The sequence below is a fragment of the Oryx dammah genome, unplaced genomic scaffold (assembly GCF_014754425.2).
Source record: "Oryx dammah isolate SB20612 unplaced genomic scaffold, SCBI_Odam_1.1 HiC_scaffold_29, whole genome shotgun sequence".
Taxonomy (NCBI): domain Eukaryota; kingdom Metazoa; phylum Chordata; class Mammalia; order Artiodactyla; family Bovidae; genus Oryx; species Oryx dammah.
In genome coordinates this window covers 7,913,507-7,936,189 of record NW_024070213.1, presented here as the reverse complement: position 1 = coordinate 7,936,189, position 22,683 = coordinate 7,913,507, and the positions used below count along the sequence as shown (strand labels likewise).

The 22,683-nt window shown below is 40.8% G+C and overlaps 1 protein-coding gene across 2 annotated transcripts in view; it reads right to left on the bottom strand.

Moving 5' to 3' along the window:
- Positions 1-4,066: 4,066 nt before the first annotated feature.
- Positions 4,067-22,683, bottom strand: part of SLC25A17 (solute carrier family 25 member 17) — a 40,726-nt gene continuing 22,109 nt past the window's right edge. For both annotated transcript variants that reach the window (XM_040233233.1, XM_040233234.1), the window contains exons 5-9: positions 12,253-12,369; positions 11,135-11,280; positions 10,954-11,049; positions 8,742-8,824; positions 4,067-5,109 (exon numbers count right to left, since the gene is read on the bottom strand). In XM_040233233.1, the coding sequence (XP_040089167.1) occupies positions 4,962-5,109; positions 8,742-8,824; positions 10,954-11,049; positions 11,135-11,280; positions 12,253-12,369 (590 nt within the window). In that variant the 3' untranslated portion in view covers positions 4,067-4,961. The remainder of the gene's footprint in view (positions 5,110-8,741; positions 8,825-10,953; positions 11,050-11,134; positions 11,281-12,252; positions 12,370-22,683) is intronic.

The window sequence follows — 22,683 nt, the reverse complement described above, 5'->3', positions numbered from 1 at the left end:
TTGAATATGCTACCTAGGTTGATCATAACTTTTCTTCCAAGGAGTAAACGTCTTTTAATTTCATGGCTGCAGTCACCATCTGCAGTGATTTTGGAGCCCCCAACAATAAAGTCTGACACTGTTTCTACTGTTTCCCCATCTATTTCCCATGAAGTGATGGGACCAGATGCCATGATCTTCGTTTTCTGAATGTTGAGCTTTAAGCCAACTTTTTCACTCTCCTCTTTCACTTTCATCAAGAGGCTTTTTAGCTCCTCTTCACTTTCTGCCATAAGGGTGGTGTCATCTGAGGTTATTGATATTTCTCCCAGCAATCTTGATTCCAACTTGTGCTTCTTCCAGCCCAGCATTTCTCATGATGTACTCTGCATATAAGTTAAATAAGCAAGGTGACAATATACAGCCTTGACGTACTCCTTTTCCTATTTGGAACCAGTCTGTTGTTCCATGTCCAGTTCTAACTGTTGCTTCCTGACCTGCATACAGATTTGTGTCCAACTCTTTGCAACCTCCTGGACTGTAGCCCACCAGTCTCCTCTGTCCATGTAATTCTCCAGGCAAGAATACTGGAGTAGGTTGCCATTTCCTTCTCCAGAGGATCTTTCCAACCCAGGGATTGAACCTGGGTCCCCTGCATTGAAGGCAGATTCTTTATCGTCTAGTCAGTCAGTTTAGTCGCTCAGTCGTGTCCGACACTTTGCAGCCCCATGGACTGCAGCATGTTAGGCTTCCCTGTCCTTCACTATCTCCTGGAGTTTGCTCAAACTCATGTCCATTGAGTTGGTGATACCATCCAACCATCTCATCCTCTGTCACCCCCTTCTCTTGCTGCCCTCAATCTTTCCCAGTATTAGGGAAAGATGAGTTGGCTCTTTTCAATGAGTTGACACTTCGCATCAGATGGCCTAAGTACTGGAGCTTTGGCATCAGTCCTTCCAATGAATATTCAAGGTTGATTTCCTTTAGAGTTGACTGGTTGATCTCCTTGCTATCCAAGGGACTCTTGTAGTGGTTAAAACATAAAATTACTGGGTTTGGCTTCACTTTTGATGAGGTACACAAAAGCCTTCCAGAAAAGAAATGTTCACGATTAAAACAAATGGGAAGACGAAACACTGCCTCAAAGTAAAATATAGTTGGCTTTCTTGGTTTAAACAGTATTTATCTGGTTCATGTTTTGGTGGCAGATGTTTACTAGACTTCCTGTGGTGATCATTTTGCAATATATACGTATATGAAATCACTCCGTTGTACATCTGAAACTAATAAAATGTTATATGTCAATTACATCTGAGTGGGAAACCTTGGCATTTATTAAGCACATTTACATGTCATATACTCTGCCAGATGCATACATATATATACATATGGGCTTCCCTGGTGGCTCAGTGGGTAAAAAATCTGCCTGCAGTGAGGGAGACCTAGGTTGGGAAGGAGGGCATGACAACCTATTCCAGTATTCTTGCCTGGAGAATCCCCATGGACAGAAGAGCCTGGAGGGCTACAGCCCATGGGGTCACAGAGTTGGACATGACTGGGCCACTAAGCGCATACACAAACACACACACACACACACATCCTCACCCAGCCAACAGAAGTGATTACCCTGCAAGGCTGGTTCTAAAAATTAAAAATTATATACACACATACACATATATATATAAAATAGCCTTGCCTGGTAATCATTTCTATTGGGCAGATAAACACATAAAAACTAAGAAAGGAGAGAAAATGACTTGTCTGTGGCTAAAATGCTTTTTTTAAAAAAATTAATCTTCATTGGAGTATAGTTGATTCACAGTTCCATGCATACATACACATACCCCATTTTTTAGTTTCTATTCCTATATAGGTAGTTACAGAGTGTTGAGTAGTAGGTCCCAATTAGCCATCTATCTTATATGTAGTGTATGCACATATCATCTCCAATCTCCCAATCCATCCTCACCCTTGTCCCCCGTGACAAGTCCATTCTCTACATCTGTGACTCCACGCCACAATGCTTTTAAATGATAGAATGAGTTTGAACCTAGCTCTGACTCAAAACCCAGAGTGCTTTCCACTGAACTATAGTTGCATCTATTCAGTCATATCCTTCATCAATAATAATACTGTAGTAATAGTCGTCACTAATATTTATCTAGCTCTTCCTATATGGCAAGCCTTGTGCTAGGAAATTTATATATACGATCTCATTCAACCCCCGCAATCACCCTATGAGGTAGGTTTATCACCATCTCCATTTCATAGTTGAGAAAACTGAGTTTTATACCAGTTTGGCAATTGTCCTGTTCCCACAGCTGGTAGAGAGCAAGACCAGAATTGAACTTAGGTCTGTCTAACTCCAGAACCCATTCTCGTAATCATTACACTAGACTGCAGGAAACCCAACTCTCGTCCTGGCTCCAACCAGGCAAGTCATTTGATAGCTGTCTCAATTTCCTTATTAATTAAATGGGAATATGGTTACTTGCCCCCTATTTCACAGAGGTGTTGGGAGTATAAAATGAGAAAGTGCAAAAGCTTTAAGAAGGGAAATTGCCATATAAATCTGGGCTTGTTACAAGTTTCACTTGGATCTTCCTTCTCCCACGATCATAAAGGGATTTAGCTGACATTATGAGCTCTCAAATACCCTCTGAGATGGATCGATCGTATTACTGCCTCCACTTATAAAAAAGCTGAAATACAAGATGACATAACTTGTTAGTGGCAGAGCTGAGAATAAAACCCAAGATTCTAACTTCAACTGCTTATGTTCTGATGGTAAATCCTATTTCTGTATTTCAAACTTAACAGTAAAATAGACAAGAATGGACATTCAACCACTTTAAAGCACAGATTAAATGCTTACAGATGAAATTTTCTAACATAATCTCTAAGGTTCTTAATCCTCATTTTCTAGAGAAACTGCATAAAGAATCAGAAAGAAAGTCTTCCATTCCCCTAGTATAGAATTCAGCTCCTTAGTTTTCTCAAGCAACTTATTAACAATCAAAGGTTATAAAACTGGGTGAGTTATTAACTCGTAGTGAGCTTAGCTTCCACAGAGAACATAAACCTCAAAGTGAAATTGTTCCCTCATAAAATCAGATAAAGAAGAAGCATCAGATACATTCTCACATCAAAACATCCAATATAACTATATATCCTGACTTGGGAATTATTTTAACATACCAACAATTCATAATACCCTGAGCTCAAAATTCAAGTTCCAAAGTGAACATCAAAATTAAAATAATAACAAAATACACATGGCATCTTTATGGTCATTCTTCCCCCAAGCTCCCCGCTCAAGCCTTGACACACTCACACACACGCACACACTTTAAAATATATATATATAAATAAAATAAAAAGCAGTTAGTGGGGCAGTTAGTTTAGAGAAGTGTCTCAGATTATCATTCCTCTTAGTTTTTGTTTTCTAGAACAACACAATGATCTGTTGATTATTACTAGTCTAATAATCATGTATTTTGAAATTACCACAGGGATAAGACAGAAAATAAATTTCCACTCTCAAAATTGAACTTAAGTACTAGTATAGAATAGACGTAGACACTTCATTATTATTCTAATTGACTGAATTAGACTTATAAAGGAAAAACCTGTCATTTTGATATAGGGGCTAAAATAAAGTCTAAAAAAGCTGCTGTTCTACTCATGTCAAGAGGGTCTGCTTCTTGAGTGCCTTGAGATGTCAAAATTCATTGTTGACCACATAATGAAGGTCCTACCAACCTGAACATGTGCTGCGGGGTGAACGTAAATGATGACAGAACTTCTGGTCTTTTCACTGGATGCTCTATGTAATACCTTAGTCTGCCTGTCCTTCGATATCGACCTTTGGTGTCCATAACTGAAACCAACTGCATCTTCAGTGGAGTCAGGAGCTCTAAGTTCTCTTGAACTTTGATGAGTACAGATCACGTGAGTATCTTGTTAAAACACAGAAGATGATTCAGAAGGTCTGGGGGGCCAACAAGCTCCCAGGGTGGTGTTGATGCTACTGTTTGGGACCCACACTTTGAGTAGCAGGACTCTAAGCAACATTTTCAAACGGAAATAACCTTAACCAGAAGTTTATTCTTAAAATATACAGCCTCTACCATGAGTTTATAAAAGAAGACAGTATTCCAGAGCCTAAACAAGGTATCTGCTCCCTTTCCCTTTTCTGTGATTTTGACCAGCTGGTTGTAAACCCAATGTAATACTCTAAAAGGCAAAATTTAAGAATCGCTTTTGTGCTTAAAATTTACTGGGGCCCATATAGATGAACACAAAACCTCAAGTTCTGTAATGAAAAGGTTGATTCAAAATAAATTACTTTTTAATTATGTCAGATACGAAAGAATAAGTGATGCTTACAAAGAGTTTATAAGAGAATCGTTTGGAATTAATAATTTTCATTTCCTCCACAAAATAAATAGCTCACACACAATAGTCATGCCTGTGGCATAGTCATAACATTTTTAGTGAGGAAAATACCAAGATGAAGACGTGCAAAAGTATATAGGAGGAGAATACCAAGAGAATTACATGGTAGCAAATTGGTTGTAGAACCTGGTGGGGCGGGGCAGGCGGGGGGGCATTGGTTCAGGGAAAGAGAATAGCTGGTAAATTTAAAAAAGACTTTAACTGGAGAAGATTCTACATGAGAGCAATAGTCCATTCCCTTCAGGAAAATCAATAAATCCCCATCAAGTTTCATTTTTAGGTTTTCGATCATGTGTTCTTCTCATATGGCCGTTGGTCCAACCTCCTCCACAAAACTCAACCAACCATCAAAAAAGTTAAGTTGGTAATGAGTCAAGCTGGCTATAACAGTGCATGTGTATGTACCCTTAGATGCATTTCAAGCCAACGAGGGTAGATTTCTCTGTGGGAGGGGCAAGTACAGTGGAATCACTTGCTCCCTTCTGGAGCACTTCTGAGTGCCGGGGGCGGGAGTGAGAGGTGTCTCAGTGCTTGCGCGTGCTCTTCAGGCCCATGACCATGAAGGTGGCGGCCGTCAGTTTCTCGTAAACGAGGAACATGAGCGCAGCAGTCAGGACCGTCTGCAGCAGCTTGGCTTCAAGGCCTTTGTAGAGTCCCGCAATTCCAAAACGCCTGAAAGGAGAGGGTGAGGAAAAAACAAAAGGTTTTCAAAGAAACATACTATTTTGCAAAGGCTTATTCTTAGGATCAAAAGAAGCAATCAAAGTTTTAGATATTAACGGACTTCTGTTACTTAAATACTTTATCTTTGAAGGTGCTTGGGAATTGATAAAAGTTGATTATTTCTTCAAAGCCATGATTAATCAGTGGAATGCTGACAGTATCTCACAGAGAGGGTACAGCTCCTAAAATCCTAAAACCATTTTAATGCCAACATCTAAGATTAACAAAGAACTTTTAGATCTTGACTTTAAGGCTCTCCCAACAAAGTTATTTCAACCTAACAGTCCCTAAATGGTAGGAGAGCTGCCAATTAGTTTAGATCATTGTAGCCTGAACAGAACTAGAGACAGTGACAGGAATGAAAATCTCTCCAATACTGAGTCTTTCTGTACATTTGACCTTTTAACTGAGTGGTTCTCAAATTTAGTGTCTGTCACAATCACTGGGAAGGCTCGGTGAACCACAGATTGCTGGGTTCTATCCACGGAGTTTCTGAAGCATTAAGCCTGGGATGGGACTCAAGAATCGGCATTGCTAATAAGCTCCCAGCTGATGAGGATGACAAGGTCCGCCTGGACACCAGCCCTTTAGAATGACTGCTCTAACCACAGAAAAGAATGCTTCAGCTAGAAACAGAAGCTCAGAGTAAACGTCTCCAGAGCTAATTACTGAGACTGAATTAATCTCATCTGCTGGTTCATCAGCAACTCCAGGGCTCCATATAGCACACATGCGGACTGAGATACTAACAGTCAAGTGCTCCATTCAGGAGCTATTCTACATTTTACATACTTGCCATGTGTGGAAACCTATTATTTGGAGTGAATTATGTGATAAATAGAAATGAAAAGCCTTGACCCATGAATTTCTAGTTCATTGGCTAACTTATGTTCCCCCCAAGAAACCCAAGAAACTCCACCTTGGTGTTTCTCAAGGTGAGATCTGATAGGAGATAACAGAAAAAAAAAAATCTATTTAGTCCCTGTCCTCAGTTCCTGGCACAGAGTTCTAGGAGCTCTTGCTTATAATTTCCTAAGAGAAAAGAACACTAGGAACATTTCTTTATTCTGACAATTGGTCTTTGATTCTAGTTCCTGACACAGAGCTCCTAAATCCTTCAAGTCCTGGGTGGCAGTAGTGTCTTCTGTTCTAATGAGGTGATTCCTGCTGGACTCCTGGGCGGGGCTGGTCACCAGAAAGACCAAGCAAAGATCAGAAGCTGGGAATTTCCAGCACCACCTACTATTCTCCAGAGAGGAGAGGGGGCTGGAAATGGAGCGAAAAATATATGTTTTTTTATACAGAATTTTGGAAATACATATACTTTTTGTTAATAGTGACTATCTCCTGGAAAAGGGTCAGAAAACAGTGTGGACATGCATGTATTTATAGCTTTATTGAAGTTTAAATGGCTTCCGTTTGACGAGTTTTGACTGACGGGTACATCCGTGAACCATCACCACATTCCAGGTCATGAACGTATCCATCATCTATCATCCCCAGGAGGACGTTGTCCTCACGCCCCTTTGCCGTCACTGTAGATCATTTGCGCTGTTTTCCGTCACTGTAGATAATTTTCTAGGTTTAAGTGATGAGTGTGTGTGTGTGCACAGTCCTGTCCAACTCTTTTGCGACCCTATGGACTGTAGCTCACCAGGCTCCTGTGTCCATGGAAGTTCCCAGGCAAGAATACTGGAGCGGGTTGCCATTTCCTTCTCCAAGGGATCTTCCTAACCTAGGGATTGAACCCACATCTCTCCCGTCTCCTGCACTGGCAGGCGGATTCCTAAAAGTGGAATCATACAATATGAATTCTTTTTTGCCTGATCTCTTTTATTCAGCATAACTATTCTGAGATCCAGCTACATTTTTGCATGTAACAATAATTATTTCTTTTTCCTTTCTGAATAGTATTCCACTGTACAGGTATATCACAGCTTATACCTACTCATTCAATGATGGACATTTGGGATGTTTCCAGTTTTTGACTCTAACAAATAAAGCTGTTACTAACATTTATGCACAGGTCTTTGTGTAGACATGTTTCATTTGTCTTGGGTAAATACCTTGAAAGGGAATGGCTGGGTCTATAGGAGGCGTACGTTTACTTTATAAGAAAACGCCACACTGCATTCCAAAGTGCTTGTGCCATTCTGAATTCCCACCGGCATAGGAAAGTTCTAGATGCTTCATTCTTGCCAACACTTGGTATGATCAGCATTTTTGTTTTTTTAACTTTATACCAATTCTTTGATTTAATTTTTTATCCCAAGCATATTCTATCTTTATAATAAACTTAGTTTAAAATATCTTACATCTAGGAACAGTAATAGAGTTATAATAGCTTCTGCCTCAAAGGTGCTGACCTATTTGATTTCCCCTTTAAATGAAATGGGGCAATGACGACAGTACCTGCCTCAAAGGGCTGTTGTGAGGATTAAGTGAGATTACCCAAGTAGAGCATCTGGCTTAGTGTCTGCCACATAATAGCTCAAAAACGCTAACTCCTCTCGCCATCATCATCACTGTTGCCGTAATTGTGATGACAGCTGTTGTTCCTCTGCCTACCCTCGTTCCCTTTCCCATGATGACTGCGGCTCTGACACCTGCTTATTTCTATCTACAAGGGGTTTGGGGTTACGTCATCAATGGAGCACTACTCAGCAGAGACTTCTATGTTAGAGACTTCTATATTAGATTACAGGAAGGCTCTCCTTTGTTTCAGGTGTGAAAGTTGCTCAGTCATGCACGACTCTCTGCGACCCCAAGGACTAGACAGTCCATGGAATTCTCCAGGCCAGAACAGTGGAGTGGGTAGCCTTTCCCTTCTCCAGGGGATCTTCCCAACCCAGGGGTTGAACCCAGGTCTCCTGCATTGCAGGTGAATTCTTTACCAGCTGAGCCACAAGGAAAGTCCAAGCATACTAGAGTAGGTAGTCTGTCCCTTCTCCAGCAGGAATTGAACGGGGCTCTCCTGCATTGCAGGCAGATTCTTTACCAGCTGGGCTATCAGGGAAATCCCACGGTTCAGGTGTACAGCATTATAATTTAACATCTCTACACTGCACAGTGATCACCACCACAGGTCCCATAATCAGGTCCCGTTACCATACTGCTGACTCCTTTCACCCTTTTGTCCACCCTCAAACCTTCTTCCTCTTGGGTAGCTGCTAATCTGTTCTCAGCACCGATGAGTCTGTCTGTCTGTAGATTCCACATATGAGTGAAAGCACACAACAGCTGTCTTTCTCGGCCTGACTTATTTCACTTAACAAAACACTCAAGGTTCATCCATGTTGTTGCAAATGGCAGGATTTCACTGGAGGATTCCCTTTCTGAAGAAGTCCTGAATATTTGTAACTGATGAAGAATCAAGGACATGAACTTTTCCACAATTTCCCGAAATGCTCTCATGTGTCACTAAGCTCCTAAATGAGAAATGTCTGAGCATAGCAGGCAAGGGAGAAGTTTTCAGGCTGCCACTGCCAAGGCAAAAATACAAGATAAGCAAATCCAACCACTTCTTGGCAGAGACGGCTGTTAAAAGAGAGGACAGAATGTGAAACATCTACAAAGCTCACCTTACTCGCTGGTGAAGGAGATAGAGAATGTTCCGAAGGCTCCCCAGTGTTCTGTTTTCTGGGTTGAGTCTGTGACGCCCAAACTAAGGAAGAAGGAACAAGAAATAATTGCCATCTGTTGCTACTTTCTTTTTAAAAAATTTTTATTTATTTACTTCTTTTTTTGCTGTGCTGCATCTCCGCTGCTGGGTGTGGGCTGCCCTCTAGTTGCAGTGGCCGGGCTTCTCACTGCGGTGTCTCCTCCTGTTGCCAGGCACAGGCTCAGCAGTGGTGGCACACAGGCTTAACCGCTCCACGGCACGCAGGATCTTCCCAGGGGAATCAACCTGCGCCTCCTGCACTTGGCAGGTGGACACTTTACCACTGTGCTACCAGGGAAGCCCTGTTATCACTTTCTTTTAATCTTAATTTCCACTTATGTTGGAGTAACATCTTATAGCACATGGTAATAAAAAGACCCTTTTAATGTGTGAAAATGAAAGTGTTAGCTGCTCAGTCATGTCTGACTCTTTTGCAACCCCGTGGACTGTAGCCTGCCAGGCTCCTCTGTCCATGGAATTCTCCAGGCAAGAATACTGGAGTGGGTTGCCATTCCCTTCTCCAGGGTAATCTTCCTGACCCAAGGATTGAACCTGGATCTCCTGTACTAAAGGCAGATTCTTTACCATCTGAGCCACTAAGGAAGCCCCTGGTGGCTTTTTTAGTATTTAGATTAATCCTCTTTTTTCAATGAAACAAATGAAATATTTCAATGAAATAAATGAAAATAAGAATTTTTTTTCAATGAAGCATGAGAATTTTCATTTTTACAGAGAATCATGGGGAAAATTCTACCTCAAAAGAAAAAACCATGCCCAGGATGAAGATTTAGATGCTGATAGTAAGGCTTCCAGTCTTTTAAGAAGTTATGATAAACATTAATCAGTTAGAATCTCTGTAGTCCAAGCTCTTCATGTTATGTTTCTATTACAAAAATGTCAAAATACATTTATTTGACTGCAACTGAAATTCTTTATATTAAGTATCAATTGAAAAATAGTCCATTGGTAAAAATACTTTTAACAGAAGGGAATAATCTTTTCAAACTAAAATACTTTCATTATCGCCTCCATTTTACTCATTGGTTTAAGTCCTTTGAATTTGTTCTCCGAAACACAACTTGAATCCCTCCCTTTCCACTACCATCTTAGGCCAGGCCACCATCTCACATGTGACCGAAATAGCCTCCTAACCTGAAACTCTCTTTCCTCTTAGCCTGAATAGTCACGGTAGTCTTCTCAAATTATAAATCAGATCACATTATTCTCGTCTAAAGCCTTGCAAGGGTTTCCTACTGCAGTGAGAATAAAATCCAGTCATCATTCATAGCCGTCCTGCTTCATTTCTGATCTCCTTTTCGGTCACCTCCAGCCACAGTGGCCTCCCTCTCCGTTGCTAGGATTCATCAAGCTCCTAGTACACCATGTTCCCTCTACCTGGAAAGCTCTTTCTTCTGCTGTTTGCATGGCTGGGTCCTTACCTTCCTTTAAGTCTTGGTTTACACAGGGCTCCTCAGAGGACCCACCCAATCATGCCATCTGAGAAGACCCCCACTGTGGCCCTCTCCACTGAATCACAGAAGGTGGCTTACTTCCTCGATAGCTCCTTCCTCAATCTGCAGTGACCTATTTATGCTGATCTACTTGCTCGCTCTCTCCTCGGTTAACTCCTAAGGGCAGGGACTATGGCTTTTATTCACCACGCACACCCCAGCTGCTCGCAGAATGGGTACTTAAAAAAATATTTCAAAGAATAAATAATTGAATGAATGAAAAACTAGAAATTTGAAAATACTTCAGAAAAGCTAAACCATTCATTCCTTCTGAATCAATCTCTGATTCTATAAAGGGAAATCTACCCTGTACACCAGGCCAATCAACTTGAATGTGAAGGAAGCAAACTTACTATGTTCCTGAGGTCTTTAAAGAACTTCCTCCATACCTGGATTTTCTGAGACAGCAGGTGACCAACGAAATTCAAAGTGTAAACTTTGTTCCAAACCAAAGAGAGAACCAATTGACAGCCTGACTAGTTAGCAAAATATCAAACAATGGGAAAGTGGCTGAGAAATGCTCTGGAGCACTTCATGGCTTTATTAACACTGCTTCAAGCAGAGAAACCACATTATTTTAGAATGTTGTCTGTCTAAATGCAGGAGAAGCCCAGCACTCACCCTCAGGATTGATTGTACTGTCTGCATAGGATAGGTGACCGTGGTGGCGATTGCTTTGGCGATTGCGCCAATGAGGAACACATCCAGGGAAGAAAGCTGCGAGGCAAAGAAAGAACGAACTGCATCAGTGTGCACAGTGAGGTGTCAGGGGTTGTTTGCAGCTTTCAAGATCAGGGCTTACCTTCGTTCGTTTCTTTAAAAGCTGACGCTTTAAGCCTTCATAGAACATGAACTGGATGGCAGGATTAAAGACCAGCAGCAGGGAGGGAAAGGTGCCATTCCATAAAGCCAGGATCCCTTCATCCCGGATGATCTGGTGAAAAGCATCTAAGCGAGAAATCAAGGACCTTTGAGGACAATCCCCTAACTAGAAAGACAACGTGCCCAGAACACAGGCCAGACTGATTCTATCAAGATTTCCTTCTGGCAATGACAAGTTAATCCGTTAACTGCTTCTGGAGAATCATCAGATACTGACAGTCACTGAGTTATTGAGAGACTAACTTCAATTGCTGGCAACCCTTCCTGACAAATCTGGGGTTAGCAGATCAAGTTTTCCTCGGTACTGATCATCTCCACCACCGAGCTCTCTGTGTTACACAGAAACAATGGGGAACAACAGCCTGTGGGTTTCACAGTGAAGGCCAGTACAGAAAAAGATAAGACAGTTCTCTGGAGTTCATTTTATAGGACTGCCTTTTAAGAAAATCACTGTCCTCATTACAAAGAGGGAAAGATGGGAAAGAAGAACCTGGCAGTGTGATACTATTAAAAAGCAGAAGCTCAAAGATATCAGACACTAATTTTGTATCTTTATCCAAAGAAAACACTGGGGGAGAAAAAGTAGCAGATTATTCTTCAGAAATATTCATCCCCTCCCACCTTCGCTCTATGGGATATACTCCACGGGTATATTTCTCTACCCCTTGTCTTGAGGCTTGGCCATTGGGAGTGCATTGGCCAAGACGATGGTAATAGACAAGATGGAAACGGAGGCTTGAAATGTGCTTGTATGATCAGGCGTGTCTTCCTGTGCTTTTGCTATCGCCAAGAGAAGAATATCCTGAGGATGGTCCCAGGAAATGGAAGAGAGACACATGGAGCTGAGACTCCTAGGCTGGAGTCAGCTTAGATGAATCAAATCCTTGCCAATCCACAGACACAGGAGCTAAACAAATGCTTACTGTTGGACACTGAGATTTGAGGCTGTCCATTAATGTAGCTTTATCATGGTGATAAATTCCAGATACAAAGAGAAAAGAGAGCCTTTAAAAAGAAACACATCCAAAAGACACTCACCAATGATACCACTGTAGTTGGTCGGTACGATGTCTTCATTCCTAAATTTTGCCCCTTGCAGCTTCAGTCTGGTGTTTACCACCCAGAGTGGAGTTGTGAGCAGCACATTCACCACCCCTGTAAAGAGAAAGGGGGCGAGACAAAGGGAAAGCAAAATGTAACCTTTATGTTAAAGCTAAACACATCCATATTACAGTTATTTTTCTGCTGACCTACTAGGAGACCTGAGGTAAGGTGTCCCTTTGTGCCAAGGTACAACACAAGCCACCTCTGTTAGAAGCAATTCAGAAGCCTTGCTGAGAGCGGGCTGGCCGGCAGCAGCGCCTCTCCAAGTGAGGAGAGTGTGGAGTTTCCTCCTTTGTACACTAGGAGGCAATCTGTCAATTTACACAGCATCCAAAGTGGCAATTTTGATATAGTTTTAAACACAGTTTTTAAAAACAGCTTTCAGATGAGGGAACTGATTTCTTGATCACATGCTAAATAAGTCCATGACAATATGACAGAACACACACCTTACAACTCTCATGTAAGTAGCTCACATGGTTTTAAGTGAGTATGGATCCAGTACCATAAAAGACAGGTGGGAGAAAGTGTGACATTTGAAAGGACTTCGACAGGGACTAGAGGCTCACAGAAGAGTTCCTCATCACTTGGGGAATTAGGACAGGCAGGCAGCAAGCAGGCGTTATGAACCATCACAAGAATATCTGCAACAGCTTCACAGGCATCGTGATTCTTACAAGCTTAAGGGTGGGGATCTTGGCCACCCAAGGTGGCCTCAGGGTGGAACAATACAATGAGCCAGGTGCTTCTGTTTTGAAAACACACGATCCCAATTTTAGCACCATCTTGAGATATTAAGATATTCCTCATCAGTCCTGAAATGATTAGAGAAAAATACCAGACAGACTTGTAATAAAAGTGCCTGACACACAGTATATACTTTATAAATGTGTGTTAAATAAATGTTTGACAAGTAAACTAATGAACAAACTCAGCAAACAACCATATACACCAAGCTATCGGGCCACACTCAGAAGAAGTGAGAGGCACACTCATAAAGAAGAGAAATCGTTTAGTAACAGGATTGGGAATTCCGCTGGGTCCAGTGGTTAGGACTCGAACTGAAGGAGGCATGGGTTCAGTCTCTAGTCTGAGAACTAAGATCGCGCAAGCCGCATGGTGCAATCAAAAAAGAAACAACCACCACAGCAACAAAGCAAGATTAAGGATGTTTTGATTTAAGGAATTTCAAACATACTATACAGATAACACCAAAGTTAATAAACTTGGTGAAAATGCCAGGAAATCCGAATCCTGAATTTTCACTAGTGGAATGCAAGACATTTTGGCACCTCTCTCTTAGGAACATTATGAGAAGGTATTTCTCAAAAGGCATTATCATTTGATGAGTTGTATCTGTTAGAGTTTTTCATGGAACACCAGGAGCCATCTTTAGTTAGGACTCAACATCTTCACACATTGTCAAGATACTGGTCATAATCTGAAAAAGCCTCAACTAAAGATTCTTGCAAGTCTCATTTTAAAAAAGCACCAGTGCCCAAAAGGCCAAGATAAAAGAGTACACTCATTTGCCCAGACTTTATAATGTATTCCTATTCAATATAATGTACACACCACTTAACAAAAAAACCAACAGTCAGAAAAATCAGACTGCAAAGTACTACTGAGCAGTCTGCTGCTTTTGTTTTAGATGAAGACAGGCAAGCTCAGAATCCGAGATCACAAGCTTCTGTGGGTACTGTAGTGCAAACACCTTTCTAAACAAACGAAATAGGTCGCCCATTAAAGAAATTCTTTGGAAATCAAAATTCCCTTCATGTGCTATTCGAGAGGTAGGCACACACAGAACAGGTCAGAGGAAATGCAGCCAAGATGAAGATTTAGCCATTATTCAGGATTCTGCTTACATTATCCCATTACCCACATGAGCGGAAAGACTGAGAGGAGTCTATGGACAATGTCAAGTACAAAAATGCATCATATCACTTAAAGAAGAGAATATAAAGTCCTTGTAAGAACATTCTGTACTTCAAAGTTTTTTATCTGAGAAGATCTTTGTTCATACTCTAAGCCAAATAGATGGAGAGGTTACTTTTTAACCACTTTCATTTTATGAATTCTGAGAAAACACCTGAGGATCCAAGATAAAAACTTGCACTATATAAGCAAGCAAAGGACACTTTTCTGTGGAGGAAAAACCAGCTGCAAAAGAATATGATGAGTGATTTCAACTCTTACTAAGGCACGATGGGTATAGCTGCAGAATAAAGAAAGCTGTCTGCTTATTCATGTGTAGAAAATTTCACCAGTTCCAAGTTATGGCCGTTATTTCAGCTCTAAGATGAGAATACCAATACTTTACCTATGTAAGAATAGGAGACTGTTCTCTTTCCAATTGGAGTGATTCTATTTTCTTTCTTTTTTCATAAAAAAATAATTTACAGGAAAACAATCAAAATTAAGCAGAACAGCAACTGAACATACTAAAATCATTCACTGATTCAGGGAATAATTGGAACACAGCTATTTACTTCTGAAATCTTGAAAATGAAGTTTTATTAGCAGTGAGTCTCCTGAGTTAAGGACAGAAAACAAAAACAGAGAACATTAATTGGGTGCTCTCTGGGGAACATGTGCAATGACCGCTGAGGCAAGAGAATGGCAGATCAAGGTCACCAATCTAAGAGTTTGGCTCCCTACAAAGGAATGCGACTTGATACACTACAGAACAAGCCTGCCTTACCAGATTTAAGGCCTAAAGGCAGGAAATTAATTTCAACTGTCACAACAATGATAATACCATTGGCACTCAAAAAGAGTTATTGACAAAAATTCCAATTTCATAAAAATGGCAAGTATCTTCATTTATGTTATCTGTCAGGTTCTGTTCTCAAATTCTTCTCCAGAGTTTTAAGCTACATGGGTTTTTTCCTGTGAAAATACAGTAAATAGTAACAAATCTAAGTTTCTAGCAGAACTGGAATAAATAGTACTTGTGCCTAGTTCTCCTGGGAGATAATGTAACTCATTCCTACAGTGATTGTAATACAATGACTGGGTGCACAGAAGGAAGAGAAAAAACCTGTTCTAATGGTAGAAATGCGCAGGCACTGGGGAATTCCCTGGGGGTCCAGTGGTTAGGACTCGGTGCTTCCACATGGGGGCAAGGGTTCATCCTGGTCAGGGAACTAAGATACCACAAGCCCCACAGTGCAGCCAAACAAACAAAAATTCGTAGGCATTAAGATATAAACACATGTTATGAGAAGTTTAAAACTCATAACAGTAATTTCCAAGGAATTCCCTACCTTCAGAAAAAGAGAGGACCTATAATCAAAGCATCTCAGAATCATTAGGGACTATTAGAATCACTTACTCCAGGGCCTCTCACCTGCGCCACTCACGCGCCGGGGGCGGGGCAGGGGTGCAGCCATGCAAGGTGTTGAGCGGTGTGTCTGGCTCTCTAGCCACTAGATGCCAGTAGCATCCTCCGGCTGTGACAACCAAAAGTATCTCTAGACACAGTCACGTTCCCTGTGGACCTAATTCAAGCACCAAGTGGACTGGTGATTATTCACTTTCTTTTTGAAAACCTCGAAAGACAGGAATTCACTATCACCCCCAAAAAGTCTATTCTTTCCAAGAGCAGTTAGAAATTTTATTCTTATTAGTATTAAATCTGCCTTCTTAAAGCAAGTGGAAACATATAAAACTAGCCAGTAGATTTTTTTTTTACCTGAGATATGAATTGAAGAGTAAAAAGTTAGCCTGTCACTAAGTTGTGTCTGACTCTTTGCAACCCCACAGACTGTGGCCCGCCAGGCTCCTCAGTCCATGGGATTCTTCAGGCAAGAATACTGGAGTAGGTTGCCATTTTCTTCTCTAGGGGACCTTCCTGACCCAGGGATAGAACTCAAGTCTCTTGCATTGGCACTGATCCCCACCAGGGAAGCCCAATTAGCAATTCTTAAGTGACTTTATGTGTATTTTAGGAGAAGCAAATGTTTGACTTGCAAGTAAGTCACCTATGGTTTGCTCATCAAATATGTATTGTGTGTTTAGTATTGGGTTGGCAAAAAAATTCGTTTGGGTTTTTCCACACAATGTTACCTGCTAAGTAGGTGCTGATGATACAACAGGTACATAAAAAAAGGAAAATCTCTGTCCTTGTGAAGCGTATGTTCTAATAGTGTAAGACAGGATAAATCAGGAAAATACGTAGGGTTAGTATGTCAGAGGATAAAGTTAAGGAGAAAATTTAAGCAGAGAAGGGAGATAAGAGTTTTGGTGGTAGAAAGGAACTCCATTTCAGACAGTGTAACCATTCAGAGAAAAATTTTACAGGAGGTAAGGGAGCTAACCACGCAGAAACCAGGAAGAAGAAAAACCTTCAAGTTCATGGGCCCCGAGGGAGAAGTACTCCGGGACAGTTCGGGGAGAAGAGGCCGGTGTGGCTGTGTGGGCAGGACAAACTGGACTTTGGGGACTCTGGCTTTTTTTCTGAGTGAGAAGAGAAGCACCTGGAGGCCTCTGAACAGAGGAATAATACAGTCCATCTGTGCTTTAGTGTGATCACACTGGCTGCTGTGTTGAACATGTATTGAAGGGGACAAAGAAGGAAGCAGGCCATCAGTTAAGAGACTCTGAGGATAATCCTGACAAGATTCAGTGGTGGTTTGGGCTCAGGTAGTACAAGTAGGGGAAAGGGGCTAACTGCTAGATACCATATGAAGAAACAGGAAATAGGATTCGTTCATGGACTGGGGGTGGGGTCAGAGAGAAAGAGGATGAATTCAAGACTCTTGGTAGGGCAACTAGAAGATGAGTATTGCTACTTAGGGAAATGGGGAAGACTGCAGTCCTTTGAATTGACTTAAACAACATTTAAAATTTAATTCACTCAACATTTAATCAGCACTTTCTGTGTATCAGCCACTGCATTAAGGTACTAGATATACAGAGGTGTTGTTGTTTTTTTTTTTTTAAGTAATTTCGGCCTTTAAGGAGGGTCTAGTAAAAGATAAAAGACAAATTTGCAGACTACTGTTATCCAGTAGAGTAAGCACTTAGAGGTATACACTGAGTTGAAGCACAGAGGGTGGGCACCTAACGCAGAATAAAACCTGGGGGTGGTGGGTATGAGAAACAGGGAAGGCTTCCTGAAGAGGAGGTGGCGTGAGCGGAGAATAAAAGGATGAACAGGAGTTAACGAGACAAAAAAGAGCAGTAAGACGGCTTCAGGCTGACAACAGCAGCTGGCGAGGAAGGAATCACAGCCAGGGAGGACAGGCACAGGAAGGCCAAGCTAGGGAGGGAAGCAGTACCGAAGCAGATCTGGTATGGGAGACCCTCATCCTGCACGTGTACCAGGCGGGGAGTGTCTCCTCTGCTGAGGGCGCTGTGACGTCATCCTATCAGCAGGCGGCAGGGACTGAACCTCAGAACAGCAGTTCTCAACTGCTTCTCTGACAAGAGGTGTAATAGATGATGTTCACAATCCGCGCAGACCCGGGGGTTCTAACTGTACGTCAATTCCATTCTTTTCTCACACTCTCAAGAAAGCAGTTCAGAATGTATTAATAAATGAATGAGAATGATATTAACACCGTGGGCTCTCTTTTAACCAGTTCCTCATACTGGAGTCACCAGATAAACCTGTGTTCCTTTCCCTTACGGACATTCTGACAGAGGCCAGGGCGCAATGACTCCTGCGGCCTGGAGGCTGCGCTCTAGTGCGCCCATGCTCTTTTACTTCCATCGCACGGGGGTCGAGGCTTACCAAGAGTGAACTACACCTTTTCTCAAACCTGTTTATGTTGGTCATATCTGTTACAATGGACAGAGCATTTACAGGCACAGGTTATTGTGGCTCATCTGGTAAAGAATCCGCCTGCAATGCGGGAGACCTGGGTTCCATCCCTGGGTTGGGAAGATCCCCTGGAGAAGGAAAAGGCTACCCACTCCAGTATTCTGGCCTGGAGAATTCCATGGACTGTATACTCCATGGGTTCACAAAGAGTCAGACACAACTGAGCGACTTTCACTTTCATATCAGAAAAAAAGCACAAAACTCCCATTAGTGAGTGGATATGCCTTGGCCATACAGAAAATTAGAGAGGTATATATTCATATATCTTAGGTTAAAATAAAATATTCAAGGCACATGGGCCATTTATGACATTCCATACTTCTACTGACTTTTTAAAAGCTAACCACCCTACCATACCGGGCTAGCTGTTTTAGGTGTGGGAGAATCTACTGTAACTGTAAACTGTGTAAGAGTCAGAAAGGAAATCAGCAGAGTACGGTGAGAGCATGTAGGGCTTCCCTGGTTGGCTCAGACGGCAAAGAATCCACCTGCAGTGTGAGAGACCTAGGTTCAATCCCTGGATTGGGATCCCCTGGAGAAGGGAACAGCTACCCACTCCAGTATTCTGGCCTGGAGAATTCCATGGACTGTATAGTCCATGGGGCTACAAAGAGTCGGACACGACTGAGCGACTTTCACTTAATAATGAGAGAATGTAACAAGGGGTGGTGTGTATCTAGCGTATAATGGGAAGCCAGACACAGCAAACAAACAGCTCTGGACAACCAAAAGGGAGAAGATTTCATCATATATTTCATAAAATAGTAGTTTCATGGAGTTACCTAAGTTAGTCCCTGACAGTGAGAAATAACCTTTTCAATGTAAATATATATGGAAACTAATATAATAATATAATCAAGGTATTACAAACATTTGGTCTCAAGAATAAAAGATCATACCAGACTGCCATTTGTTGCAGTTATATAAAAAAAAGAAGATTCCCTCTCTATAGCCTGGATCAATTCTGATTTTTTTTTTCAGTGAACAAATTTCAAACCTGAGTTCTTCAAATTATAAGTGTCTGAAAGCTATTCTTCTAGAAAGGCTACTTGAGCAGAACTGTGCAAAGTGTGTTAGTGAGAAAGACCTGAGAAGCAAGATCATAGCAGAGCAATGGTCCAGGTGAGGGATAGTAATACTTGATTTGGGGAAACAGTTATGGACATGGAGAAGAGGGCATGCATTCAAGAGATCTTTTAGAGACAGACTGGTGATTCATGAGGCCTGAGCAGACATGAAGGGAAAGAGAGCACTCTCTATGAAGACCTCCAGATTTCTGTCCCGTGCTACTTACTTGTTCATTCATTTCCTCAGAGAAAGTGTGTTACACTCTATTTGAAAGCTGGTCTGGCTGAGGTTGGGAGTCTGTGTATGCATGCTCAGTCGCTTTCAGTCGTGTCCAATTCTTTGCAACCCTATAGACTGTAGTCCTTCAGGCGCCCCTGTCCATGGGATTCTCAAGGCAAGAATCCTAGAGAGGGTTGCCATGCCCTCCTCCAGGAGATCTTCCTCACCCAGGGATCACACTCAAGCCTCCAGCATTGGCAGGTGCATTCTTTAGCCACTGAGGCACCTGGGAAGCCCCAGGGTTGGGGGTGAAGGTGGTCAAAAGGTAGAAACTTCCAGTTATAAAATAAATAAGTCATGGGGATATAATGTACAAGGTGACTATACTTAATAAAATTGGATTGTATATTTAAAAGTTACTGAGAACAAACCTTAAAAGTTCTTACCATAAGAAAAGAAATAAATTTGTAAATATGTGTGATGATGGATGTTAACCAGATTTGTTGCAGTGTTAATTTCGCAATATACACAAATACTGAATCATTATGTTGTATACCTGAAATTAATATAATATTATATGTCAATTATATCTAAATTTAAAAAAATAAAGTTGGTTCAAGGGAAAGTTTATTATAAAAAAATCAACTAAAGACTAAAATAAGACTATTAAGCATAAGAAAGGCTGAGAGACCAAATAAAAAATAGTAGTGGTCTCATACAGGTGAAGAGGAAAAACTGGGGGCCATGAATACTCTTGGCCTGGTTACTATTTTTCAGTCAAATCATTTTCATTTCAATTGGACATTTACATTATTCAGTTGTGCAGCTTCCAAATCTGTAATTTTTCAAAGAATATATAAAAAAGTGAGTCCACAAAATACGAACACTAAATGGACATTTAAATAAATTAATTTAGATACAAACTAAATGGATAAGCACACACACAGAAGGAAATAGATCTACTTTTTTCCTGTCTCTTTAATAAAAGTCTGATTAATTCAACAACTTATTTATTCAGCAAATATTTATTGAGCTCCTACTACAAGTTAGGAATTGTTCTTACTGAAAATTTAGCAAGGGAGGGGGAACATATATATATATAACTATATATGTATATGAATATATATGTATATATATATAACAACTAAAGTGGAAGTGAAAGTAGCGCAGTTGTATCCGACCCTTTGCGACTCCATGGACTATACAGTCCATGGAATTCTCCAGGCCGGAACACTGGAGTGGGTAGCCTTTGCCTTCTCCAGCGGATCTTCCCAACCCAGGGATTGAACCCAGGTCTCCAGCATTGCGGGTGGATTCTTTACCAGCTGAGCCACAAGGGAAGCCCATGTAATAACTAAACACAGACACATAACTGCAATATATATTATGTTACATATGTAATATATACCTTATACATATGAAGTATACCTGAGATACTGCTCTGTATCTTATGGTGCTCATATTCCACTAAGAAGAAACAGACAGTAACTAAAGATTCACAGTATCAGATTAATGGCTTCCCAGCTCTTCTGAAACCTCAGGTGACAAGGATCCAAAGACTTCGAAAAGCAGGCTCCTTAACTCTCCAACTTACTGCTCATGTTCCTCTACTCACTTTACTCACTAAATTACAGAGCTCACTGTTCTAAACAAGGTCCTTCATTCTCTCAATGCCCTCCTTCGGGAAACCACCACCACTTATCTCCAAGTGCTACTAATTCTGCCAAGGCTCAGTTCAAGAGCCACTGCTTTCTATATGCAGATATCTCCCAGCCAAAAGAGACCCTCTTTCTCCTATGAACCCCAAAAGTATTAGTGACTATGATGATACTGACTACACTGAGCTGTGCACTAAGATCTCTTTGTCATACCTGACTAAACGCTTTCACACTCAGGGTGGGCTTCACGCGTGTGCAACCCTGTCTCATACTTGGTGTAAGGCTTCACTGTCAACCATCTTGGAGTGCTTAATCAATTGTGAAGGAGTCCTGCATTTTCAGTTTACATTGGACCCTGCAAATTATGTAGCCAGTCCTGTTCATGTTAAACATCTCAGTCCAAAAAACAAAACAAACAAACAAAACCCCCCAGAAAATAAGCAGGAAAGGTACTGTAATTTTCATTTTTTTAAAAAAGAGATCTTAATGTCCATAAATTCTGGGTACAGGCTACTAAACAGGGATAATTGACCCTCTTCTCTGATTAAGAAGATAAAAACAAGCCAAGTTGGCTCAGAAATAAAATTTTCTGTATATGGTCAACTGATCTTTACAAAGGTGCCAAGACTACTCAGTCGGGTAATGGACAGTCTAGTCACATCAACAAATGGTGTTAAGAAAACTGGACATTCACAGACAAAAGAATGAAGTTGAATCCTTATCTGATACCACACACAGAAAGTAACTCTAAACGGATTAAAGACTTAAAACTATATAACTCCTAGATGAAAATTAGGAGAAAAGCTTTCATAGCATTAAACTTAGCAATGATTTCTTGAACATGACACCTAAACCATAGGCAAAAAAGAAAAAATAAGCAAATGGCATAATATCAAACTCAAAAACTTTTGAGGGAGGGGGGGTTCATGTTTGGGAACTCATGTACACCCGTGGTAGATTCACGTCAATGTATGGCAAAACCAATACAGTATTGTAAAGTAAAATAAAGTAAAAATAAAAAATTAAATTAAAAAAAATTAAAATAAAGCATAAGTAGAAAAAAAAAGTTATTGAAGTATATAGTGAAACTATTAAAATTTTTTTTAATAAAAAAAGAAAAAAACTTTTGAGCATCAAATGACATAACCAACAGAGTGAAAGGCAACCCACAGAATGGGAGAAAATATGTGTAAATCATATATCCGATAAGGGGCTAGTATCCAGAATATATAAAGAATACTTGTAGCTCAACAGCAAAAAATCAAATAACTCAAAAAATGAGCAAAAGATTTGAACAGACATTTCTCCAAAGATGCTCAGCTTCAGATGAAAAGATGCTCAACATCACTATCATCAGAAAACTGCAAATCAAAACCACAGTGAACTATTATTTCACTCTCATTAGAATGAAAAAAAAAACAAAACAGAAAATAACAAGTGTTGATGAGGATGTGGAGAAACTGGAACCAACTGCTGGCGGGATTATGAAACAGTGCAACCACTGTGGAAACAGTACAGTAGTTCCTCTCAAAATTAAAAAAGAATTACCATATAATCCAGGAATCTCACTTCTTGGAACATATCCGGAGA